The 21,409-nt window shown below is 41.7% G+C and overlaps 1 protein-coding gene across 7 annotated transcripts in view; it reads right to left on the reverse strand.

Moving 5' to 3' along the window:
- MAPKAP1 (MAPK associated protein 1) overlaps positions 1 to 21,409 on the reverse strand; it is a 247,686-nt gene that overhangs the window by 95,986 nt on the left and 130,291 nt on the right. For all 7 annotated transcript variants that reach the window (XM_086684026.1, XM_086684024.1, XM_086684023.1 and 4 more), the window contains 2 exons: positions 17,789 to 17,965; positions 2,657 to 2,766 (listed from right to left, as the gene is read on the reverse strand). In XM_086684026.1, coding sequence (XP_086540152.1) covers positions 2,657 to 2,766; positions 17,789 to 17,965 — 287 coding nt within the window. The remainder of the gene's footprint in view (positions 1 to 2,656; positions 2,767 to 17,788; positions 17,966 to 21,409) is intronic.

The raw sequence follows: 21,409 nt of genomic DNA on the forward strand, positions 1-21,409 counted from the left end.
TGTCAGCCTGCAAAAGGATTTCTGAAATCTTGTTCTAGTGCAACTAACCTCTAATGAACAAGTAGTGAGGACCCTTGCCTCGCATGGCACATGTTGTTTCATCTCAAGTGGCATTTCTTGCCTCTCACTTCAGTTAAATGAGAGCAGCCAAGAGACAAGTGCTGTTCTGCACTCACTCAGGCAAAAGCTCTTGAAGAGAGGGCTGGGCACTCCATTTCTGTCCTGGACGTGGGGCGAGGCAGGCCCCTTCTTGCAAAGACTGTGCAGGTCACTGCGGTAGACACTCAGGAAGCGCAGGACGAACGTCTCTAGCCTGGCATCTCTTGCCACCAAGTTCTTGAGTTCATGATAAGTTCATGTGTCATAACGGGTGTTAAGTATTTCACAGCCAACTGTGAACACTAACATACTTTTTTTTTTTTTTTTTTTTTTTTTTTTAGGGAAACATACTGTGTTTCTGTCTATGACAAGAGGATTTTCCTCTTTTCATTAATTACCTTCCAAAACAAGTCCACGCCAGAATACAAAAGTTCAAAACCACAAAATATACCACCTTTACCAAGCTAACCTTAAATAAGCATCTTTGCCAAACTGAAGATCCTTCTATTTCATGAGACCAGACTTCATAAAGCAATAGAAAGAGCTTCTCATTTTATAGAGCTTTTTGGATTAAGAAAATGGACAGTAATTTATGTAAATACATCAATTTCAAATGACTTCTCTAGTCTGAAAAGGAATAAATAACGCAGATCACTGTGTTTTGGATACGGCAAGTCTCAGATGGAATGGCAGGGATGTGTACACGTAGGTGAACATAAATAAATGTGTGTGTGATAAACGTGGTTGCTGGAGATGGACACAGATAAATAGGTATACAATTGGAGAGAGATAGCTGGAGACAGAGGGAAAGACACTGGTTCAGCTGCATCTAAGTTCACAGAGGTTTCATGGCCTAAAAAAATCTGCAACAGCAGAATTTCTATTAAGAAGGTTTAAAAAGCTGGTTTCACCTCCCCTTGGACAACCTGAAATAATGCTTATCTTTGAATATAACGAATGTGTCACAAAATGCACTATTATATAAAACAATTTAGGGACAAAACAAGAGGAAAAAACAGGATCCTAAAGGAAGATAAATGCCGACTGAATATCTTTAAATATCTGAAGCTGTTGAAATGCTATTAGATTGGTACCTAGAACCCCAAAATATCTACTTGCCCCTGGGAAGGAGAGGCTATGCCTCTTCAATCATCCCTTAAATGTAAAGAGGTTTGACCCCCATGCAATGGATAAAAGTCACCCAAAAAATGAACAAAAGAGGTGTTTGGAAAAACCAGAACACCATTCATCCCAGCTAACGACTTGTTCATTATGAGTGATGATGGATAAAGACTTCTCATGCTGAGATGAAATCAAGATTTATATGCATTGTTTCCTCTCCCAACTTGTGGGAAGATCATCATCATTTAATTCTATCTCTGCGGCCAGTGATGGGCATCCAGAGAGCTGGTTATCAAACGGCGCAGTCAGCTGGCAAAAGCCGAAACGTGCGGTTGGCACATCTGGACAGAGCCGCCACAGCCGAGGGTGAACAATGACTCCTGGCAAGCATCCAAATTGCTTGCAGACGCTAGCAGGTCTCATCTACAACCGCCCCTACCAGCATCTCTCTCTCTCTCTCTTTTTTATGAGAATCAGATTTTCATTGCTCCATTCAATTGCTCTCCTCTGCCATTTTTTACAGCTCTTATCGTTCCCCTGGAATATGGCCTTGAGACAGCTCATCCGTGTCCTTCACTGTGTTATCTCTTCTAACTTTTATTAAAACTTCAGCTTTCATCTGAAGATAGCTAATTAAATCTGGAACAGATTATATGCCTCCCCTTAAAAAGAACACAAAACTATTTTCTTCAACCTGAGTAATGCTTTTTTTCTTCTCCAAAAGATGAAACCAAAGGTGTTTAAGAAGTCTCATTTATTTATAAAGCTATGATATCTGACATGTCATATATAGGTTGATTTATATTAACGTTGTCTGTGGTATGACAAATCTTTGAGCTATTTCTCAAAATAATTATTCCTCAATACTGATAATATTTTTTCCCTCATATCCTTTAAATACTGTAGCTAATACCATAAGCTGATTTTCTGTACAAAGTTGGGTAATGAGGAATTAAAGATTAACAGGTATTTGTGCACATCAAGTGATTTATCTTTAAGAAAATCTTTTTACAGGTGCCCTCATTTGGCAAAAATGAAAATTGTTATTCTTTTATTCCATACCCCAAACACGAGCAACTGAAAATTTCCCCCATGGAAAATTAAGTGAAAACATGAAATGAAAAGCAGCACTTCAAATTTAGGATTTGGTTTTCAAGACAGCTTTACACCAACTAATAGCTCAAATAGCTTTGTCTTCATCTATCACAAATTATTAATGATGGAACTTCCATAGTCAATATGAACACATTCTTCTCACATATGCCACTGACCCAACCCCTTCCTTGGGCCCAGAGGCAGCTGAAAAAAAGCTGTAGACCTGCTAACCAAACCTTCAAGCAACGATCTCTAGAACAATCTAGCCAGGTATCATGCACACACGCAAGCACACACACACACACCAAGCACTTCTAACAGTCTATTTCCTGGGTCTCACCTGAAACTTTCTGGGATCCTTTTCTTCGTTTCACTGCCTTAAGCAAGATTTCTTTCATGGTGACCTTTGTGTTGTCCACCTGAATAAGGGAGAATCCATGAGCAGCATTTCTGTAGGAAAAGACAAATACAAAATCATCACCAACATTCAACCAGAGGAATGTTACTGCAGTCTTCACTATGTTTAGCAAGGTTTTATACTAAGTATACCTCAGAGTGCCAATTATTTAAAAATAGACTAAACGAACTTACTTCCAATGAGAGAGAGAGAGACAGAGAGAAGCAGTTTAGTATGAACAGTTCCAAGTGAAAGAAAGGTCAGAGTTAGGGAAGGTCTTCCTAATTCATCTCAAACTGAATCTAATTGGCCTGTGTGGGTCACTAGTGCCGTGGGCTGGCTCACGTTGGCTCCCAAGCCAAATCCTGCACAAGGACTGACAATAAACTTGGCTTGTGTCAGCAGGTGTCACTGCTGGCAGATCCCACCATCACATCAAAGCTCACGGAGCCCTAGAGGAAAAAACTTCATGGGGTGAGGAGGGTTGGAGGGTGGAGGGGAAAATATGATAGCCCAAAGCAATTTAGAAAAAGGAGAAAAAAAGGCTCTTCCTAACTGGCTAGTAAGTACATAAATAAATAAATTTTAAACACACAGTTTGGGGGCACCTGGGTGGCAAAGTCGGTTAAGCATCGGATTTCAGCTCAGGTCATGATCTCACAGTTCATGAGTTTGAGCCCCACAGTGGGGCTGTCAGCGCAGGCCTGCTTCAGATCCTCTGTTCCCCCTCTCTCTGCCCCTCCCCCTGCCCTCTGTCTCTCTCTCTCAAAAATAAACATTCAGGAAAAAAAAAAAAAAAAAGCCCATACAGTTTATGTATACTTCAGTAGGAATGTTTTAATCTACTCAATCCCATAAGGTCAAACAAAATATGAAATGAAGCATAAATAATTACACAAAAAATACGAACACTACTTGTAAACTTTTAGCCAGTTAAACTTGGAGGGAGTGGTTCATCTAGACAGGAAAAAACTGGTAGGGAGTAAGTACCCTAAAAAAAGAAGCCCATCCCTGGGTGAGGTACAACTTCACTAAGACTGTTAATTGCAGTAACAAGTATCACAAATACTACTCACTATGCTCAGGCACCAGGACAAAACAGGCCAATTCCAAGACGCTCATCTAACAAATGGGACCCAAGTTTCCGAGTATGGAACATGGGAATTACCACAAGGAGTTTGGTGGCATTCCCATTTCCTCATAAGAATCTCAAAGGAGAACACACGGCCAAAAAACATGGCAGAACTTCATACTGACAAGACATCTGAAAGAAAAGCCAAGCCCCAAGCTAAGCCATGGAAAGGCTTCCCAATGGTAGGACAGGCTGGGAAGGGGCCCTTAAACCTAGCTTTGACCCAACCAGGTGGCCGGCGATCCACAGGGGCTGGGGGCTGATCTCAAAACCAAGGACCCAATTTGCTTCCCTAATACAAAGACATCTCCACACCCCTCCTCTCCATAAGGCTTGCTGTTTAATCCTTGACATTCCATTTGTTAAAAAGCAAAAGCCGACGCTGGTCTAGCCAGCACGATCATCCATTTTAACTTGGTCAAGTTTCTTGCTATTGAACAGCAGGCCTGAGAACTGTCAAGCTAATTTTACTGAACACTCTGTTACTGAATCATGCCTGAGCTCCAGCCATTCTTTACCTCAGAAGCTGGACCCCATCCCAGAACAATCTTTAAAAGTTTATTTTACTGATCAAAGCAAAATAAGAAATAGCTCTTTTTTTAAAAACTATATTTAGGGAGCGATGCAGTAAGTGATACTTTGGCAAGAGCACTGAGATGTAAAGTGCCTGGTGCACTTATAAACTTGGGGGTATTTGTTCTGGCGCTAGGCCAGTGCGTGTTTGGAACAAACGCCAATCATCTGCGTTCAGACTTGTCTTCCCCTGCTCTCTCCTCGGAAGTCAGTATGCGCTCCATCTGTGACAATATGTTGGGCGATGGGTGAGTGGGGCCTAAAAGGGAACACAAGTTCTCGGGTATGTGCAACCTAGTACTGGGCTACATCTCATGAACCTCCATCTACCTGGGGTCCACCTGAACTATTTTAGATTGGAGCCCGCTTATAAATTGCTTACATTCTCTTCTAATCTGCTGCTGGCTGACAGCATTATTTCAAACCAATATGTTTATCTTTTGTAGCAAAGGCAGACCAGGAGCTCAAAAGAAAGCCTTGCGTTTGGACTAACTTCCATAAATTAAAAGTGTCCTTTGGAAAGATTTTTGAACAGAGGAAAATCCCTAGTCTGTATTTTTCTGTCATTTTACCAAAACGTACCTGGGTGACAAGGTTAAAGCAAGCAGAGGAAATCCCTGGCACTTATCATCCACAGGCATTACTGATAAATTGTGTGGTGGAGGAATAAAGGATTACCTTCTGTATTTTTTCATTACACTTTTCTTTTGTTACAGAATACATAAATCCATTGTGGCACAATGTAATATGTATCACCGCACTACACCTGCGGACGCTTCCGAGCGGCTGCCATGTCTGTGCAGTCAGGAATGATAAGTGAACCACCCGTGAATGTTAACGATAGTGATCATTCTGAGGTAACTCGGCTCTCCATCTTCCTTTACAGCCTCCGTGCTGAAGCCAGGGTAGCAAGGTTCACGAGAGGAAAATGAAAACAACAGTGAAGGGAAGGGGCACGCACGGCGCTCAGAATGTGCCTTCACGAGTGCGCGGTGTCTTACTCTGGGGCTCCATTTCGGTAAAATCGTGCACATTAAAAGGAGAAAGAGGTTGTGACCCACACACGGCACACTCAACCAGACCTAATGAAAGCTTCCTCAGGCCAGTCTCCCACACCACTTGCTTCTCTCCCTCCAGGCGAACACCAGCTTTGGCTCTTGCTTCAAGTCTACAGCACTTAAGGGGGCAAACTGCTTCTAGAATACAAGAGGACAGAATATAAGTGGTTCTCAGAAGACATCTAAGTGCAACTGTTAAGTTATGCTCCCATTTAATAAATGGATATGGAGACTTGCTTCCACAATTTTCAGCTTCACTTCCAAACATTCTGGGTTTTATGCCTCATTTCTTTATATCCAGGAATTTTTATGGGCTTTCTAAAAAGTCTATTGAAATACATCTTTTAGCGCCGTTTTTATTTAATGTTGGGCATTGGGTCTGCGGTTGAGAAGACAGTGATTTCGAGGGACAGGCTGGCAGCAGGCAGGTAGGGTGCTAGTCCAGCCTCCCTTCCGTGTGGCCCTGCATTCCAATCCCTGAGGTGTGACCCGTGCTGGGGGTGACTAGCCTTTGGACAGACAGGCGGATGGATAGACAGATGGGCTACGGACCCAGAGCCTCGGCTCAGAAACTGCTCTTCCTCCTGCTCCCCTCGTGGACAGACAGCTTGTTTTCCATCACAGCAGGGCACTCTGGGGGCACCGAGCAGAAGCAGCTGCCCTCCAAGCCCCCTGGGCTGTCGGGGCTGGGTCTAGGACGAGGCGCCACTTTGGGGAGCTGACTAAATGCTGCCAGGAGTGCTTCAGTCAATTCAAAGTTACGTCCTGTCAGGTCTCGTAACCACTGAAAAACGTATGGGCATTTCAAAAAGAGATTACTCACTTGAGGAATTCAGCTCTGTCCCAGTGCAAAGCCACTCAGTTACCAGAGGGAAGTTTGTATACCAGCATTAACCTAACAGGACGAGCATTTCTCTCGTGAGTGTTAAACCAGAGGTGACGGGCACAGAGAGGAAGGAGGGGCACAGGGTCCTTATCTGAAAAGCTTAGATTCTATTCACAGGGACAGAGCTGGAACCAGAATCCACGTTGGAAGGCAACTTACTGGAGAGGAAAACACAGGGGCTGGGAGTTAAATACCCTTTGGTTCAAATCCTGGTTCTACAGTTCACCAAGATGTTGCCTCAACATGTGGGAACCTCAGCTGCATCCATGAAATGAGGAGGCCACTTCCCTACAGAACTGTCAGGGAGGATAAAATAGACAGTACACGCCAAGCACCTGGCACTAAGTTTGGCAAACGGCAAAGGAACTTAGAAATGTCAGTTCTCTTGTGTTCTCCTTATTCCAGATCACCGCTCCAAGACAAGAGGCCCCATTTACCCCCTCTCTCCTACCCTATCAGCAGAGATTGCTTATTGGGGGAGCGGGTACCAACCATTGCTTGTAATTGGTAACACAGGGCCATTAAAACGTGCAATTTGCTGGGCATGTTGGCAACAGTCGGGGCACTGTAAGCAAACTATCTCTGGCCTGGGCATCAAACCCCCTCTTGAAGCTCACAGAAGAGCACCCTGGGCTCAGTTTTCAAGGCTCTCATTTTTGGGAGAGTAAACCAGAGAAGCAGGTATATTGCACCTCAGCTTAACTCGCTGGCTTTGGAGAGGGACGATGGAAGTCAAAAATCATGGTGGTGGTGCAGAGAAATTCAATGAGACTTATTAAGAGCTTTCTGAGCTGCAAGTACAAGATATTATTCAACAATTACAATAGTAATAGCAGCAACTACTATCTACTAGACATTTACTATGTGCCAGGTGCTATGTTAAGCTTTAAAAATCTGTATTAACTCATTCAATCCTAAAATAGGTGCTATTATTGTATCCATTTTATGGAATCTGAGGCTGGAGGCAGAATTTGGGAATTTACCTGAAGTCACTCATCTATTAAAGATCCTAATTTTGGATTCGGAAATCACCAATATGGTCCCTAACACAAATAGCACAGTCCAGGGGAAAGACAAAGAAACAAACAAAGAATTATAGTTCTTCGTGATAAGCACAAAGATACAGGCCAGATCAGAGTGCTACCAAAACACAGAGGCACTTAACCAAGCTGGGGAAGCGTAAGGGGATCAGAGAAGCTTCTTGATGGAGATGTCTCAAAACACAGTGGTCATTTCCCTCTATATCCTGCTAAGAACGAGGGTGGTGACCGAGAGGCGGCAGAACACAGCAAGTCTAGAGTAGAGCCTGCTCTGGTGTCCAGCTCTGCCTTCCCGGGATAAATGGTATACTCTCTCTAGCTTCCAGTTTCCTCATCTACAAAATAGGGCTAATTCTTAGGAGTGTAAGATTGCTGTGAGGGCTTAATACTCCTAAAGTAGTTAACATTAATACCTGTCTACAATAAATGTTTAATAAACAACAGTTAATATAATAATTACGGGCTTTTCTTAGAAAGGAAGCAATAAATGATGAGACGATGACAGCTGTGAACATTTATTGAGCACTTACTTTGTTCACTTAATCCTTCCAGAAAAAGTAGGTGCTATTATCAGTCCCATTTTAAAATGGAGGAAATTGAGGTTGGGCAAGGTTAGGACACTTGCCTGGAGCTACACACCTACGTAGAAGACCCAGGAACTGAACCCAGGGCAGCCAGACACCAAAGTCTGAGTTTTAAACCTCTCTGTAGCCCAGAAGGGAGCCTTGAGGACTCAGGGGAAGAAGTGACTTCCAGATAGCATACCCTCCCGATTGGAACTACTGACCAGTCTGGGGCAAAGGTTCAACTTCCACTGTGACATTCAGTTTGGTTATAAAATGTGCCAACTGTTAGACTAACCATATGAACTACGAGATCCCTTTTTAAAAGCCCTTGAAGAACGTCATGGTTTCTTGAGCCACAGTCTCAGTTTGTGGAAGTGGGAAAAGGCTGCCAAGAGGAGCACTCGATTCTCCAGTCCTGACCAGGCCGTAATAGTGATGAAGACACACTCCTCCAGCTCCCAGCCTGCACGGGTCCCAACTCCATGCATGTTCATTCTCCAGCACTTCAAAGTAGAAAATGAAAATATATGAGCAAGAGAAAGCCTTGTAATAACTGCAGCATGCCTGCTTTAAAGCAAGCCCTTCGGGTATTACTTTATCCATAAAGAGAGTTTACACTAGTGTGAATGCCACATTTTGTTTCCCCTTGCACTGACAAAAATTTTTTTTTAAGATCAAAGCATATTGCGCGAGTATGTGATGTTTGACATTGGACAAAGTACTCTTTTTCAAAACAGACATTTTCCAAAAACATAACTCGCTAGACTAATGGGCAGTGAGAAGCCAAAATGACTGCCCTCCGCCTTCTCCTTGTGTATCTTTGCCAGAGTCCTTGGGACTTGCCAAATCCGGTCATGCCTGCTTAGCTTGCTCGACTGATTGTGCCAGAAAAGAAAATAAGACACAGATGTATTTGAGCTCTTTGAGATGCCAGTAAGAGAGACAGCTAATGGCTTCATTTCGACCCTCCCCTTCCAGCTGGGCACAGGTGGGGGATAATGAGGTCCCTCTCCCTAATCAAACTCAATTATTTACTACTCTATATAACCGCAAAGACATTCACATTCAGTTCAGAATATAAAACACACCGTGGGCTACTTCCAACCACTGCCACTGGGTATTTATAACAAACTCAAGTGGCTAACAGTTTGCCTTGGCAGGAGTTTAAGTGTGTAAAGTTTTGCAAACTGTTTCTGTTCAAATATGTCCTGCTGAAATGGGGTCCCAGGCGGGGTTCCATAACTGTCAGGTCAGTGAACTGCATAACATCTGAGAATGTATTCACCATGCAGTGCAGACAGGATCTGGAAATCAAACGCTTCGTTCTATTGCAACCTTCTGAGAAGCATCACAGTTTTTTCAACAGCAAGACTGACATTGTATTAATAAACATTACAAGTCACTAGCCTGACATGTACATAGCAGCAGCTGACAGACTCCAACATAAGCTGAGGGGAGAACAGAGGAAATCAAAATGAGACATAGTGACTAAACATGGCCAAAGGGGGTGGATCATGAAACAAATCACATTAATGTCAGAAATGTGAGCACTAAACTTTTAAGATATATAGAAACTAAAGCAACAAACTGGTATAATTTTTGGATACCAAAGTAAGTTGATGGCTATCTAAAATGTGTGCTTTTATTGTAGGAACAAAGCGTATCCTGGCACAATTTCAAGACATTCCAGTGAGCAAAACATACATATTTAGCTTGTCTGACCTTTAAATTCTTAGAAGTATGTAATTAATGCTTTCCCTCTTTATTACTTGCTCCAATATTTCTGTCACTTTAAACAGACACAAAGAAAAATCTTTTCTGTTCTCTAGACAGTAGCTGTTGCCAAAAAGGAAATCAAGTCAGATTCACAAATACAAAATTAAACAGGCTGCATATGTTACATTTCCATACACGAGGACAATCTGGACAATGAAAATGTTTGCTAATACAACAGAATGAAAAGAAACAACACACAGTTGGTCCTCTATGACTCGAGCAAACAATAAATAAATAGGAAATTTATACCCATATTGTCAGGCCTGGTTACAAAGGATACAGGCATCGGTTTTTCTTTTCCCCTTATCCTACTTAGCTCTGCCCCTTACCAAACTGTATGACCTTGAGCAAATAACTACCTGTCTCTGATCCTCAGCTCATATATTATAAAAATGAGTTTCTTATAAGGAATAAATGAGATAATGGCTACTAGAGGCACTAAACTGAGTGAGTGTAAAAAAGGCTCATTTCGTTTTTGTTTTTGTTTTTTCTCTCCAAACCACAAAGCAGTATCACACGAGAGTAGGAGAGGCTTCAAACTGATGATATCTTTTCCAAAAGGTCTGGTCGCTTTGGGTACACTGTGGAGATCTCATCAAGAGGGTCTACTAAAACTACCAATCCTTGGAAATGCCCAGGTACGGCAAAGAGCAATGAATCTAGGCCACGCCTCTGAAAAAGCAGCTAACCTTTCTCTTTATGCGGAGCCAAGAGAAGCCACAGCAGTCTCTGGGAACCCTCTGGGCTACAATGTCCAAGGCAGCCCAGCTTCTGGTGGAAGACTGTCTACTGACTACCCCGTGATCCATTTCCCAAACAGGAAAATCCTACCTGGATTCTATTTGCTCTGCTCTGTAGCTGTTGGCTAGAAAGGTTCCTTCCCCATGCCTATCTGATATATCAAACATTTTAAGTCAATACATCTATAGGAGGGACGTTTAATTGTTCTTATTGACTTCTGATTAAGGGGGTCTGTCCATTTTATTGGTTTGGACTTTTCTTCCCTTTTTAAAACCCTTCTTCCCCCTTCCCGAGTAGGATCCCAGTGTGAAATGTCAATGTCAACACATGTAATGACACCATCACAGTTGCTATCATCACTGCCATTTTTTTTATTTTTATTTTTTAAGAAGTTTTATTCATTCTTGAGAGAGAGACAGAGCATGAGTGAGGGAGGGGCACAGTGAGAGAGGGACACAGAATCCGAAGCAGACTCCAGGCTCCGAGCTGTCAGCACAGAGCCCGACGCGGGGCTCAAACTCACAAACCGTGAGATCATGACCTGAGCCGAAGTCAGACGCTCAACCGACCGAGCCACCCAGGCGCCACTGCCACTTTTAAACTCAATTCAGTTCCATGAGTTCTGATTGAATTGGCCCTGTACTGGGGCTTGGGGGGGGGGGGGGCAGGGACAAAGCAGGCTCCTCCCCTGTTCACTCCAAGATCTCATTCTCCCTTGTCCCACTATGGCTAAGGGCCCAGCAGGCCTTGGTTTGGTCACTGCTGGCATGAAGTACTTCCTGGGATACTAGGCACCAGCAGAGCTCTAGCTATTTAGTTTTGGGGACCAACCATATACTCCCCCATACTTCTGCCCCCTACTTCTCTCCTTCTACACTCCTGATACCTAAACACCTTCAATGCGTAGGCTCAGAGCAGCTAGCAGTCAGCAAGTTAGGGACTCCTGTTTATATGCACATTTGATCTGTCCAAAATCAATCAGGAACAATGGATATCTTAGAAATCCACTTGCCTGTCTGGAAAAGGAGAGAGATTCCATTAGAACGCAACTAATTTGCAAATTTTTAGCATAATCCATGCTCCTTTCCCAGACAACAACTCTATTTCCTGAGTCTCCTCTGACCAAGGGCTCCCGGCAGGGAAAGGCTCGTCTAGCCCTGACTTGGTAAGAACATCAGAGGCTACTCAGCTTCACATTCTTTTCCACAGAACACTTTGCCAATTAGGGATTCATTTAAGTTAATTAGTTCCTCTTTCTAAACATAAATAATTACATAATTTAGTAAGTGATTATCTTGTCTGATGGAAGAAAGTGAAAGTTTAAACTTTCTTTTGTGTGAAGAAACATATTTTCTAATTTTTCTATGATGGACATACATTCATTATGCAATAAATAACCGAAAGAAAAGTTAAACCCCATGCACACCTTAGTGTGAATTATTCAGCCTGATAAATCTCTGACTGAAATAACAAAAATAGCAACTATGTAACACTTCCTACATAACTGGGTCTGAGCTAACTTCATAGCTACATTTCTTACCTGAGGTTCAAGGGCCCCCCAGGCTTAACAGATGAATTCACAGGCTAAGTTTCAGAATTTAAAAATTTTGCTTTTAGTTTAATGAACATCATACACACACACACACACACACACACACACACACACACACACACACATATATGGATCATATACATGATATATATTTAGAAAAGCAATATTATATATGGATTATATATATAATAACTTATACAATAAATACAGAGAGAGATTTGGGCCACTCCTAGCCTTCCACGTTCCCCATTCTCCACCCAGTTGGAGGAGCCTTGAATCGCTGCTTAGAGGAAAAATACCCAGGAGGGCAACCAGACCCTCCTTAGACAGATCTGAACAAGAAATAAAGTTACTAGTAAGCCAGGGTCAACAAACCTACTCCACCCCCATTCGTTGATGTATTGTCGTCTATGACTACTTTCTTGCTACTATGGCAGACGTGAGTTACAGAGAGGTATGGCCCACAAGCCTACAAGCCTAAAATATTTACTACTTGGCCCTGTATAGGAAAAGTCCGCCAACTTGTTGGATGAGGTGGTGAGATTTGGGGGGCTGTGTGTTCCAGCAGCTAGAGTTATTTAACATCCTAATAGACTCAAAGCCAAATGACATCACTACAAGCTGCAGGCAAAAACACTGTGATGATGGGAGAAGTGGGCACAAGGCTCTCCCTGTGGCACAGGCGTGCTGACCTCTGAAGAAGTCATGCCCTGCAGCGCCCAAGTCACACTGTGTACAGGTATCAATCAGGCAGAGAGCCCATTTAGGTACAGACCAATCGACAACTTCAGAAAGTAGGGTGATCAATTATCCTGGGGCTGAGGGGTGGGGGTTACTGGGTATAGACTCTGAATTTCAAAACAGAGAAAGTCCTGGGCAAACTGACATAAACTGGTTATCCTTGCAGAAATGTTCTTTACTATTTCCAGTAAAGCACATTTAAAATTGGGGGAAGGGATGCACTATAAATCAACCGGCTCATTAAAATAATGGACTAGTAGTTAAAAATACACTCATTGTTTAAAAGGACAAATATTAATACGGTAATCAACGTTTCGTATAAAAATCAAAAACCTCAAATTGACAAGTAAAACATTTAACACCCATTAAATCCAACATCAGTGATTTAATTTCAGCAAAACATCATCTGTTGCATTTAAGTTGTTAATTGTATTTTATTAATGTTATAGTTTTATTTGCATTAAATTTGTAATTTTGTTTGGGTTGCATAAAAACATGGAATTTATAGCTAGAGTTTTACATTTATATGTATTTAAGTAACACTACAATAAAACGAATTTGGGCAAACATTGGGGCTTCAGGAGAATTCGTTTTCCTTTGAAAGAAAATTACATTTAATAAAATTCCTCACAACAATATCGTCAGGTAATTAATATTCCCCTCATTTTACAGATGAAGACACGGAGACTACAGTCATGCAGCAAAAGTCATCTGTGAAACTGAAACTTGCACCCAGGTCAGGCTAACTAAGCTCAAAGTCTGTGCGGCCTCACTTGGAGTGGGGGAAAGATGGTATATGGGAGCCTCGTGGTTGGGTGTGAGGGCCTCTGAAAGCCAGAAGGCAACCTAGGAACTTCACGGTCTTCAGAAGACAGGAACAGGGCTGCAGAAGAGGCCAAGTGGGCTAAAAAAAAAAAAGTGAGGCAGGACAGAAAGTTTGGCCAGGGTCCCTCGCAGCAGCCCACAGACACCTAAAGATTCATCCATTCCTTCTCTAAGAGGCCCTGTGCTGGCTGCTAAGGATATAGAGATAACTGAGACTGTAGGCACCCTGCCTTCAAGGAATTTGTGGTCTTGCCACTGTCTCTTAAAGGATGTCTGTCCATAAGAGGACGGATTTGAAAGTCTACAGATCTCCAATCTCCACCCCTGCCCATACTCAGCAAAAGTTAGCCCAACAGCAAGCTGGGCAGAGTCTACCCACACTCATCCCCTCTCTGTTAGAAAACTGAAAGGAGGGGAAGAAGAAAAATGTAGAAGCAGCAAAGAGATCTATTCAATAAGCTACCCATTCAAGAAATACTTGTGGCATACCTACCACAGTAATGGAGCTATGCTGGGTGTTTGTGGGGCATAAATGATCCAGTTCTTGCCCTCGACGAGTGTTTAGTTATAACAACAATAACTGCAGCAGACAGACAAACAGGCCCTTTTCTAAGTGCTTTACATATATTAGCCCCTTCAGTCCTCACAGGGGCTCTATGAGGTAGGTATTATTATTATTATTATTCTCATTTGATTGGGCCACAAAAAAGTTAAGCAATTCATCCAAGATCTCTCTCTCTCTCTCTCTCTCTCTCTCTCTCACACACACACACACACACACACACACACACACACACACACACACACAGGGTACTAAGGGTAATGTCAGGATTGGCACCCAAGCATTCCGGCTCCAGAGGCCACCATGCTCTTATCTACTACACTACAGTATACAGTAGCTGAATGCTGGCCTCAATACAGTGGGATTCCCTGCCGCCATCCTCACCCTTAGCAGGGTGTCACAAAGAGCGTGGACTTTGAAGTCAGACACGGGGGCAAAGCCCGGCCTGAGAGCAATCCTTGTCGGCCTCAGTTTTCATGTCTCCAAAATGGTCATAATCAAAACTGGGCTATTTTCAGATTAAATGGAATAACATATAAATTGTTTCAATTAGTAAATACTAATTCACTTCTTATTGTCAAAACTTAGCTCCCTCTTTCTGGTTCAGTTCAGGGTATTCCCATACATCCCTGCCCACTCTCCCCTGGGAGAGAGACGCAAGGAGGAAAGGGAGAAATGAAGAAAAGGAGTGACAGCTTTACTTATTTTGCTGAGACTTCACTCTCTCGAAACTATGAACACATCCCTGGTAACTCTTGAAAGTCTGCTCTGTCCTGCATTAGCAGGAGAGGCTTTTCTAACTTAAAATATAGACCAGAAAGGTGAATGGAAGGTTGCTGAAGCAAGAAAACACACACAGGGCAAATGGTCAGTAATCTGTACTATTTCATCAGACAACTGAGAAAAAGAAGAAACAGAAAATGTACTGACACTTTTGTTCTAAATGCTCACATATAAAGATTTTACTTTACCTTGTGCTTTTAGAAACACTCCAGGAATGTTGAATAAGCTCTCTAAAACTTTAAACAGAAAGAGGACTGACTAGTGTGTGTGTGTGTGTTTGGGAGTGGGAGTGCAGGGATGGGACTAGTTCAGGAAAAACGTAAGAGTATTAAGTTTAAAGCCGCTGCTGTTACTCTCTACCTCTCTCCCCTCCCTCATCCCATTCTCCAAAAGCTGGAGTTCATAGACACTGTGTAGTCTTTAGATGCTTCTCCTGGGGAGGTATGTCTGGCCTACCTCCAACCCCAACCCCCCAACTATTGAAAATCACTGATTTAAAAACACTTGTTTTAAAAAGGACTTTCAGTTCAAAAGAATGCTATGGTCATATGTTAATATTTATGTAGTAAAAATTATGTGCTAATGAAAACAACTCTTCCAGTCATCTATAAATAAATGAAATGCAAGTGGAAACTATTGAAATATCCCTATACGTATCTTTGAGAGTGAAAAGAAAAAAGTTCTAATGACACTCTGTGATGGTAAGACTTTGAAAAGATGCGTTTATGAATTCTATTGGTAGCACTATAAATTGGAACATCTTTCAGAAAGCTACATGTCAATACAAAGGCAAGTCTAAAGATGTTTCTATTCTGACCAATGATCCTACTCACAGGAAAACTGTCCTAAGGAGGTTATTCAACAGAAATAAAAGGGACAGAGATAAAAACTATTATTATAGAATCACTTATTAAAACCAAAGCAAAAAAACAATCTAAACATCCCGTGAAAGGCCTCTGATGCAGCCTGTACCTTTCTCTATTGTATTGCTCAGCACATTTTAATGATCTGACGACTTGTCCCCCCCCCCACACTAGGTAGTGTGTGCTCCATGAGCAAAGGGGTTGTCTCTGTCTAGATTCTTGGCACATAATAAATGTAGATTGTAGGAACTAAGAGCAGATATCAAATATTTGCAATTTTAAGCAAGAATAACACAATATGTACACTAGAAGTGAAACTGTAATATATATATATATTGGAAATGGTGATACAAAAATGAAAACAGTTATATTAGGGTGGAGGAATCACTGGATAACTTTTAAACTGCTTTCAATATTCTTTAACATTGCTGTTTTAGTGCCTCCCAAATAGAAAAGGAGGGAAAATATTTACTGTTACATACATCAAACGTGACTTCATAGCAGGGATGAAATGGTAACTAGAAAAACTTGAGGAATCATCCCCTAGCTACCTGCCCGCCAAGCACTCATTCTTTCTTTGTTCAAGGGTAGAGAGACCCCAACTACTCACATATCATAAGTAGCATAATCCTATTTTCAGTAAGAATTTGAAACAAAGGCAGTATGTTTTACAGAGACAAGGAAAAGTCCTCTAAAGCAATCCCTCCTTTGGCTAGTGAATTTGCTGGTTCCTAACAGCAGGGGGTGCCAGAAGGATCACTATTGTTCCCAGGAGACGGCCAGTCTCAGTCCTGGTCAGAAAACGCTACAGGTTTTCCTCTAACAGGGACCTCTGGGTAAAACTTGCTGTAGAGACTTGAATAAATAAAAATTATATTTTTATTTCCATTGACTTCTGATAGTTACCATGTCCTTGAATTATAAATGTAGTCAACAAACCCCAGTTGTATTGGCAGTACTAGTGACTCTGCCATGAACAGAAAAAACACAGATGTCACAGCACACTACAGTTGTTGCAGATTTCCCAAGTATCATTTATACTCATCACTTAACTTTGAGGCGAGAGACTTCAGCAGTTACTGACAGACCTGCTGCCGTATCTTGGTATTAAATATTAGTAAAACTATGCATATTACTATATCACAGATTGGTTTAATAATTTCAGAAGTATTTAAATGTAATGGAATTCTCTTGTATCCCTGTGAATTTTATTTTCTGCATTCACAAACACTCTTCTGGAGAGGTGCCTGGGTGGCTCAGTAGGTTGAGCATCCAAGCATCCTACTCATGATTTCAGCTCAGGTCATGCACGATCTCATGATGCCCCAAGTTGGGATCTACGAGGATGACAGCACGGAGCCTGCTTGAAGGAGTCTCTCTGTCCCTCCATTGCTAGCATGCACACACACTCTCTCTCTCTCAAAAAAGAAAAAAGAAAAAAACAAAACAAACCCTAAAAAATACTTTTCCGGAAAGGGTTTTTATAGGCTTTGCCAGACTGCCAAAGGCACAGGAAAGTTAACACCTTATCAGTCTAAAGGAGGACAACTGAAAGGAAAACTCAAATTTGATTTGAACAAAATTGGAGAGAAGAAAATAAGTATTTTAAGTCACGAGACAAAAGTAGCTGCAATGCACATTTTTCATTTAGTGTGTAGTCTGTGAAGAGAAAGAGGGAAACTCAGAATTGCTGCTTCACAGGCTCCAAAGTACCCCACCCAGTATGTCCAGAGGCGTGGTTCACAGATACTACGTTCAGAGATCTGCCTAATGCAATTCCCTACTACAAAGCAGTCTGTGTTTAATCTAGGTACAGAGGCATAAAATACATTGCAAATGCTGTCCCCAACATCTCTCTGCAAGTAGTCACTATAAAGGGACATCCAGATACCTAATATCATCCATACGATGAGCAAAACCAAAAATTCTAAAAGGCAGAGATGAGATACTGAAATTAGCAACAGGGTCAATACTCACATCCGAACAAAGAGCGACTCTTTGGATGTCAGACCAGGAGATGAATACTTTTCAACCAGGGCCAAAGTACTGAAGCCGAACTTATGAATGGGCTCGTTGGAATCCAGTGGGGGGAAGTCTGTGTCAACCTCCCCATCATCCTCAGCGATATGCAGGCAGTAGGCACTGACATTGTCACTGAAAGGAAAACCAAAACAGTGAGTGAATACCAGGGTGAAGGAGGGACAAGGAGATAAGAGGCTACAGTATACAGCAGGCAAACTGGGACACTGCTCTTCTTTTACCCGAAAGCCTGGTGAAGCAGTAAGATTACCCTAAATCCTACTTCATTTGATAAAGAGAAAACATGGGAGTACAAAGGGGGAGAAAAGCAATGTGAAAGGAGGTCCTTTCTACTAATCTATTCTTCCAACAAATAGTTACTGAGCACCTGTTATAGATAAGACACAGAACTTAGTCCCTTAAATCAAAGATGATATTTAGTATCAGTCCTCAAGGAATACCTTATGGTATAGCAGGGGGGGAAAGTACTACGTTAGTTAAATATAAGTATAAATAAAATACACACAGCAAGTGTGATTCCACTGATCCACTGATTCCAAATACCAAAGACACTTAACAGAGTAAAAGCAAATAACCTGGTTTATCCTGATGCAGATAAACGGCTCTCTCCATTGCTTCTAGACTTTTCTCCTATTCCTACAATGTCCAGTCTATACTCCCAGATTCCAGCCTTGCCCATTTTAGAGTCAACACACATTTCCTTCTCTTTCTTGGGCGGAGAAGTAAAAAGTTGATTTGCTGTAAAGGGGTGGGAAACTACCAACATAAAGACAATTTAAAACTTAAAAATCAATTAGAAGCACTTTAAAACACTTTGCTCCAAAGTTAAACTGTGAAACTGCTTATCTGCTAACATTCAGAAACATGATCCTAATAGTTCACAAGGCAGTAGGGTTTTAAATTGTGCAGCTTAAATTTGGAATTTTAATTATATGATTGATGCTTAAATTAATTAATTGCAAAGTGTATGCTAATTGTTTAATTGGTTGCTTGATCTATATAGATCATTTTTTGAATTAAATGAGTTGATTTACAAAGTTTATTGATTGGATGTGACAATGAATTATTTCACTGACTACCTGATTTGCAATTTTCCCAATTAATTCACAAATCTTTAACTGCAACTCTAGTTATTGAGAGAGAGCCTACTTCAGGTGATCTATACTCAGTCTGTCATGACTAAGAGATATTTATTATATAAAACAGGTAATAAGGACAGATTAAAATTAATGGGAACTGTAAATTTGCTAAATGGATGGATAACAAGAAAGTAATCTGGCTATGTTTGTCACTATAAATTTCATGTATTTGCAACGCTGTTAAGAAATTTAAAATTCATCTCTGAATGATGTGGGAAACTTACAGATCTTTGCAAGAGGTTGCTAACCATAAACACTAGACACCTATAGGAGAAGAAAGTCTGTTAGATAAGAAAAATGTCATGGTATAGTAGCTAAGAGCTTTGTGTCCAGAAAGACCTGAGTTTAAAACCTAAGCTCCAGTGCTCATGGACTATGTGATTTCAGAAAATAAGCTTCGCTTCCTTGAGTTTCAGTTTCTATTTCTTCTTCCTTTTTTTTTTAACTTGAGAGAGAGAGAGAGAGAGTGCGCACAAGTGGGGGACAGGGGCAGAGAGAGAGAATCCCAAGTGGGCTCCACACTCAGTGCAAAGCCCGACACAGGACTTGATCCCATAACCCTGGGATCATGACCTGAGCCGAAATCAAGAGTTGAATGCTCAACCGACTGAGCCACCAAGGCGCCCCTTAGTTTCTGCTTCTATAAAAAGACAAGAACCTAACTCAGAGGTAGTTGTGAAGATTAGATAACATATGTAGAGCCTACCATATAACAGAGGTAAAAAAATAAATGGTAACTATGGTACGGTATAGTATGGTAACTATATAATAAAGTCAGATGGAAAATAACTTCTACAGTTACATCAGTCCTTAAAGAGAAATTGTGGATGCATATTAGTGCCAACAAAACAACAACGAAACTAAGCGACACGTTCTGGAGTTAACATGTCCACTGTGCTCCAGCCTTGGGGCCACTGAGCCTCCAGGGTTTTATGAACAGGGCAGACACTGATGAAGCAGGCAATGGACAGCACACATTATTTATTGCCATGTAAATCGTCCTGAGGAATGTCTGTGATTCCCCAGCACCACAGAGGTTTCAAGGGCAAATAATAAGCCTATTGATCAAAGCAGAAAGCCAAACATTGGTATCAGAAGAATTCTGTTTTGATTGTCATGGGGTGCCCCCAAATCCCCTTCAAAATGAGCTCAACAAATGTCACAGGCTAAGATCTGAGGGCCAAAAGACTCACTGCTGCGTGTTACTATTCTCCTCAGTTTCTAAAAACAAAGTGTGAAATCATTTCTTCGTTCAAGAAACTCGCAAAGTACCGACCCTGCACTGTATCCTGCTCTGCATGCTGGGAACACAGCAAAGAAAAGAAAGAATGATTTCCCCTATATTATACAAGACTAATGGGAGTCTTTTCTGAGTCATGAGTAAAATTCAGCAGCAAACAGTACTCCAACCCTTTCGACCCCTTCACTGAACATCTGAGGGGAAAATGACTAAAACTCCACATTCTATTCAGGGACACAGTGGTTCCTTTGTGCCTTTGTAAAGGAATCATTAACAAAAGAAGCTACCAAGGTATTTTGACTTCTAAAACCTCTTCAGGATTCCAACTTAGTACTAGAGCAATAGCCATGAGTATCATTAGCAACACTGAGTGCTCTGTGGCAGACACTGTGCATAGTAGTACAGACAGATACTAAGCTCCCTGAATCTCCCCACCAACTCTCAGAGTCATTTCTTATGATTTCTGTTTTCCAAATCGGAAAAGGGAGGCTCGATGAGGTCAAGTGGCTTGCTCCAGATTAAATAGTGTGTAAGCGACAGACTTGAGATTCAAACCCAGGCAGTGAAGAGCACTTACCCTTGACGCCCACCTATCCCTCTGCCAATTCCATGGTGTGTCTAGACTCGCCAAGGCCCTTGGGAGCCCCTGCTCCTACGCAAATGCCACGCGCTTTGAAAAGAAGGAGGAAAATGAGAAGCTTACAAAAAATGAGACGCTTAGAAAGATTTATTTCAACTCCTCACTTTTACAGATGGGGAATAGATGGGTAGAAATGGGGAAGAACATGCCCACGACGATCCAGTTAAAAGTGGCAAAGCTGGTTCTGAAGAACTCAGGTCTCCTCGCTGCCATTCTATTACTCTTTGATCAAATCAGAAACAGGTGGCATTTTGAAATAGGGAGAGAAAATGGGGGAAGCTGTGGTCTATGACTCAAGAATCCCCCAAATACAGACATCTGGAACTGATAAAACAATGAAAACAGGGATGCCTCCTCCTTATGACCTAGTATGGTAGAAGAAAGAGTGGTTTTGCAGTCAGATCTGCTTCGAATGCTAACTCAACCACTAACCAGCCATGTGACCAAATCTCTCTGAGCTGCTCCATTTTCTTATCTATAAAAACCTTTCCCTGACTTCTCTAGGAGAATCATTTGATCTCTAGGAGAATCCAAGCGAT

This window comes from Puma concolor, chromosome D4 (assembly GCF_028749965.1).
Source record: "Puma concolor isolate L17-30 chromosome D4, mPumCon1.1.hap2, whole genome shotgun sequence".
NCBI lineage: Eukaryota > Metazoa > Chordata > Mammalia > Carnivora > Felidae > Puma > Puma concolor.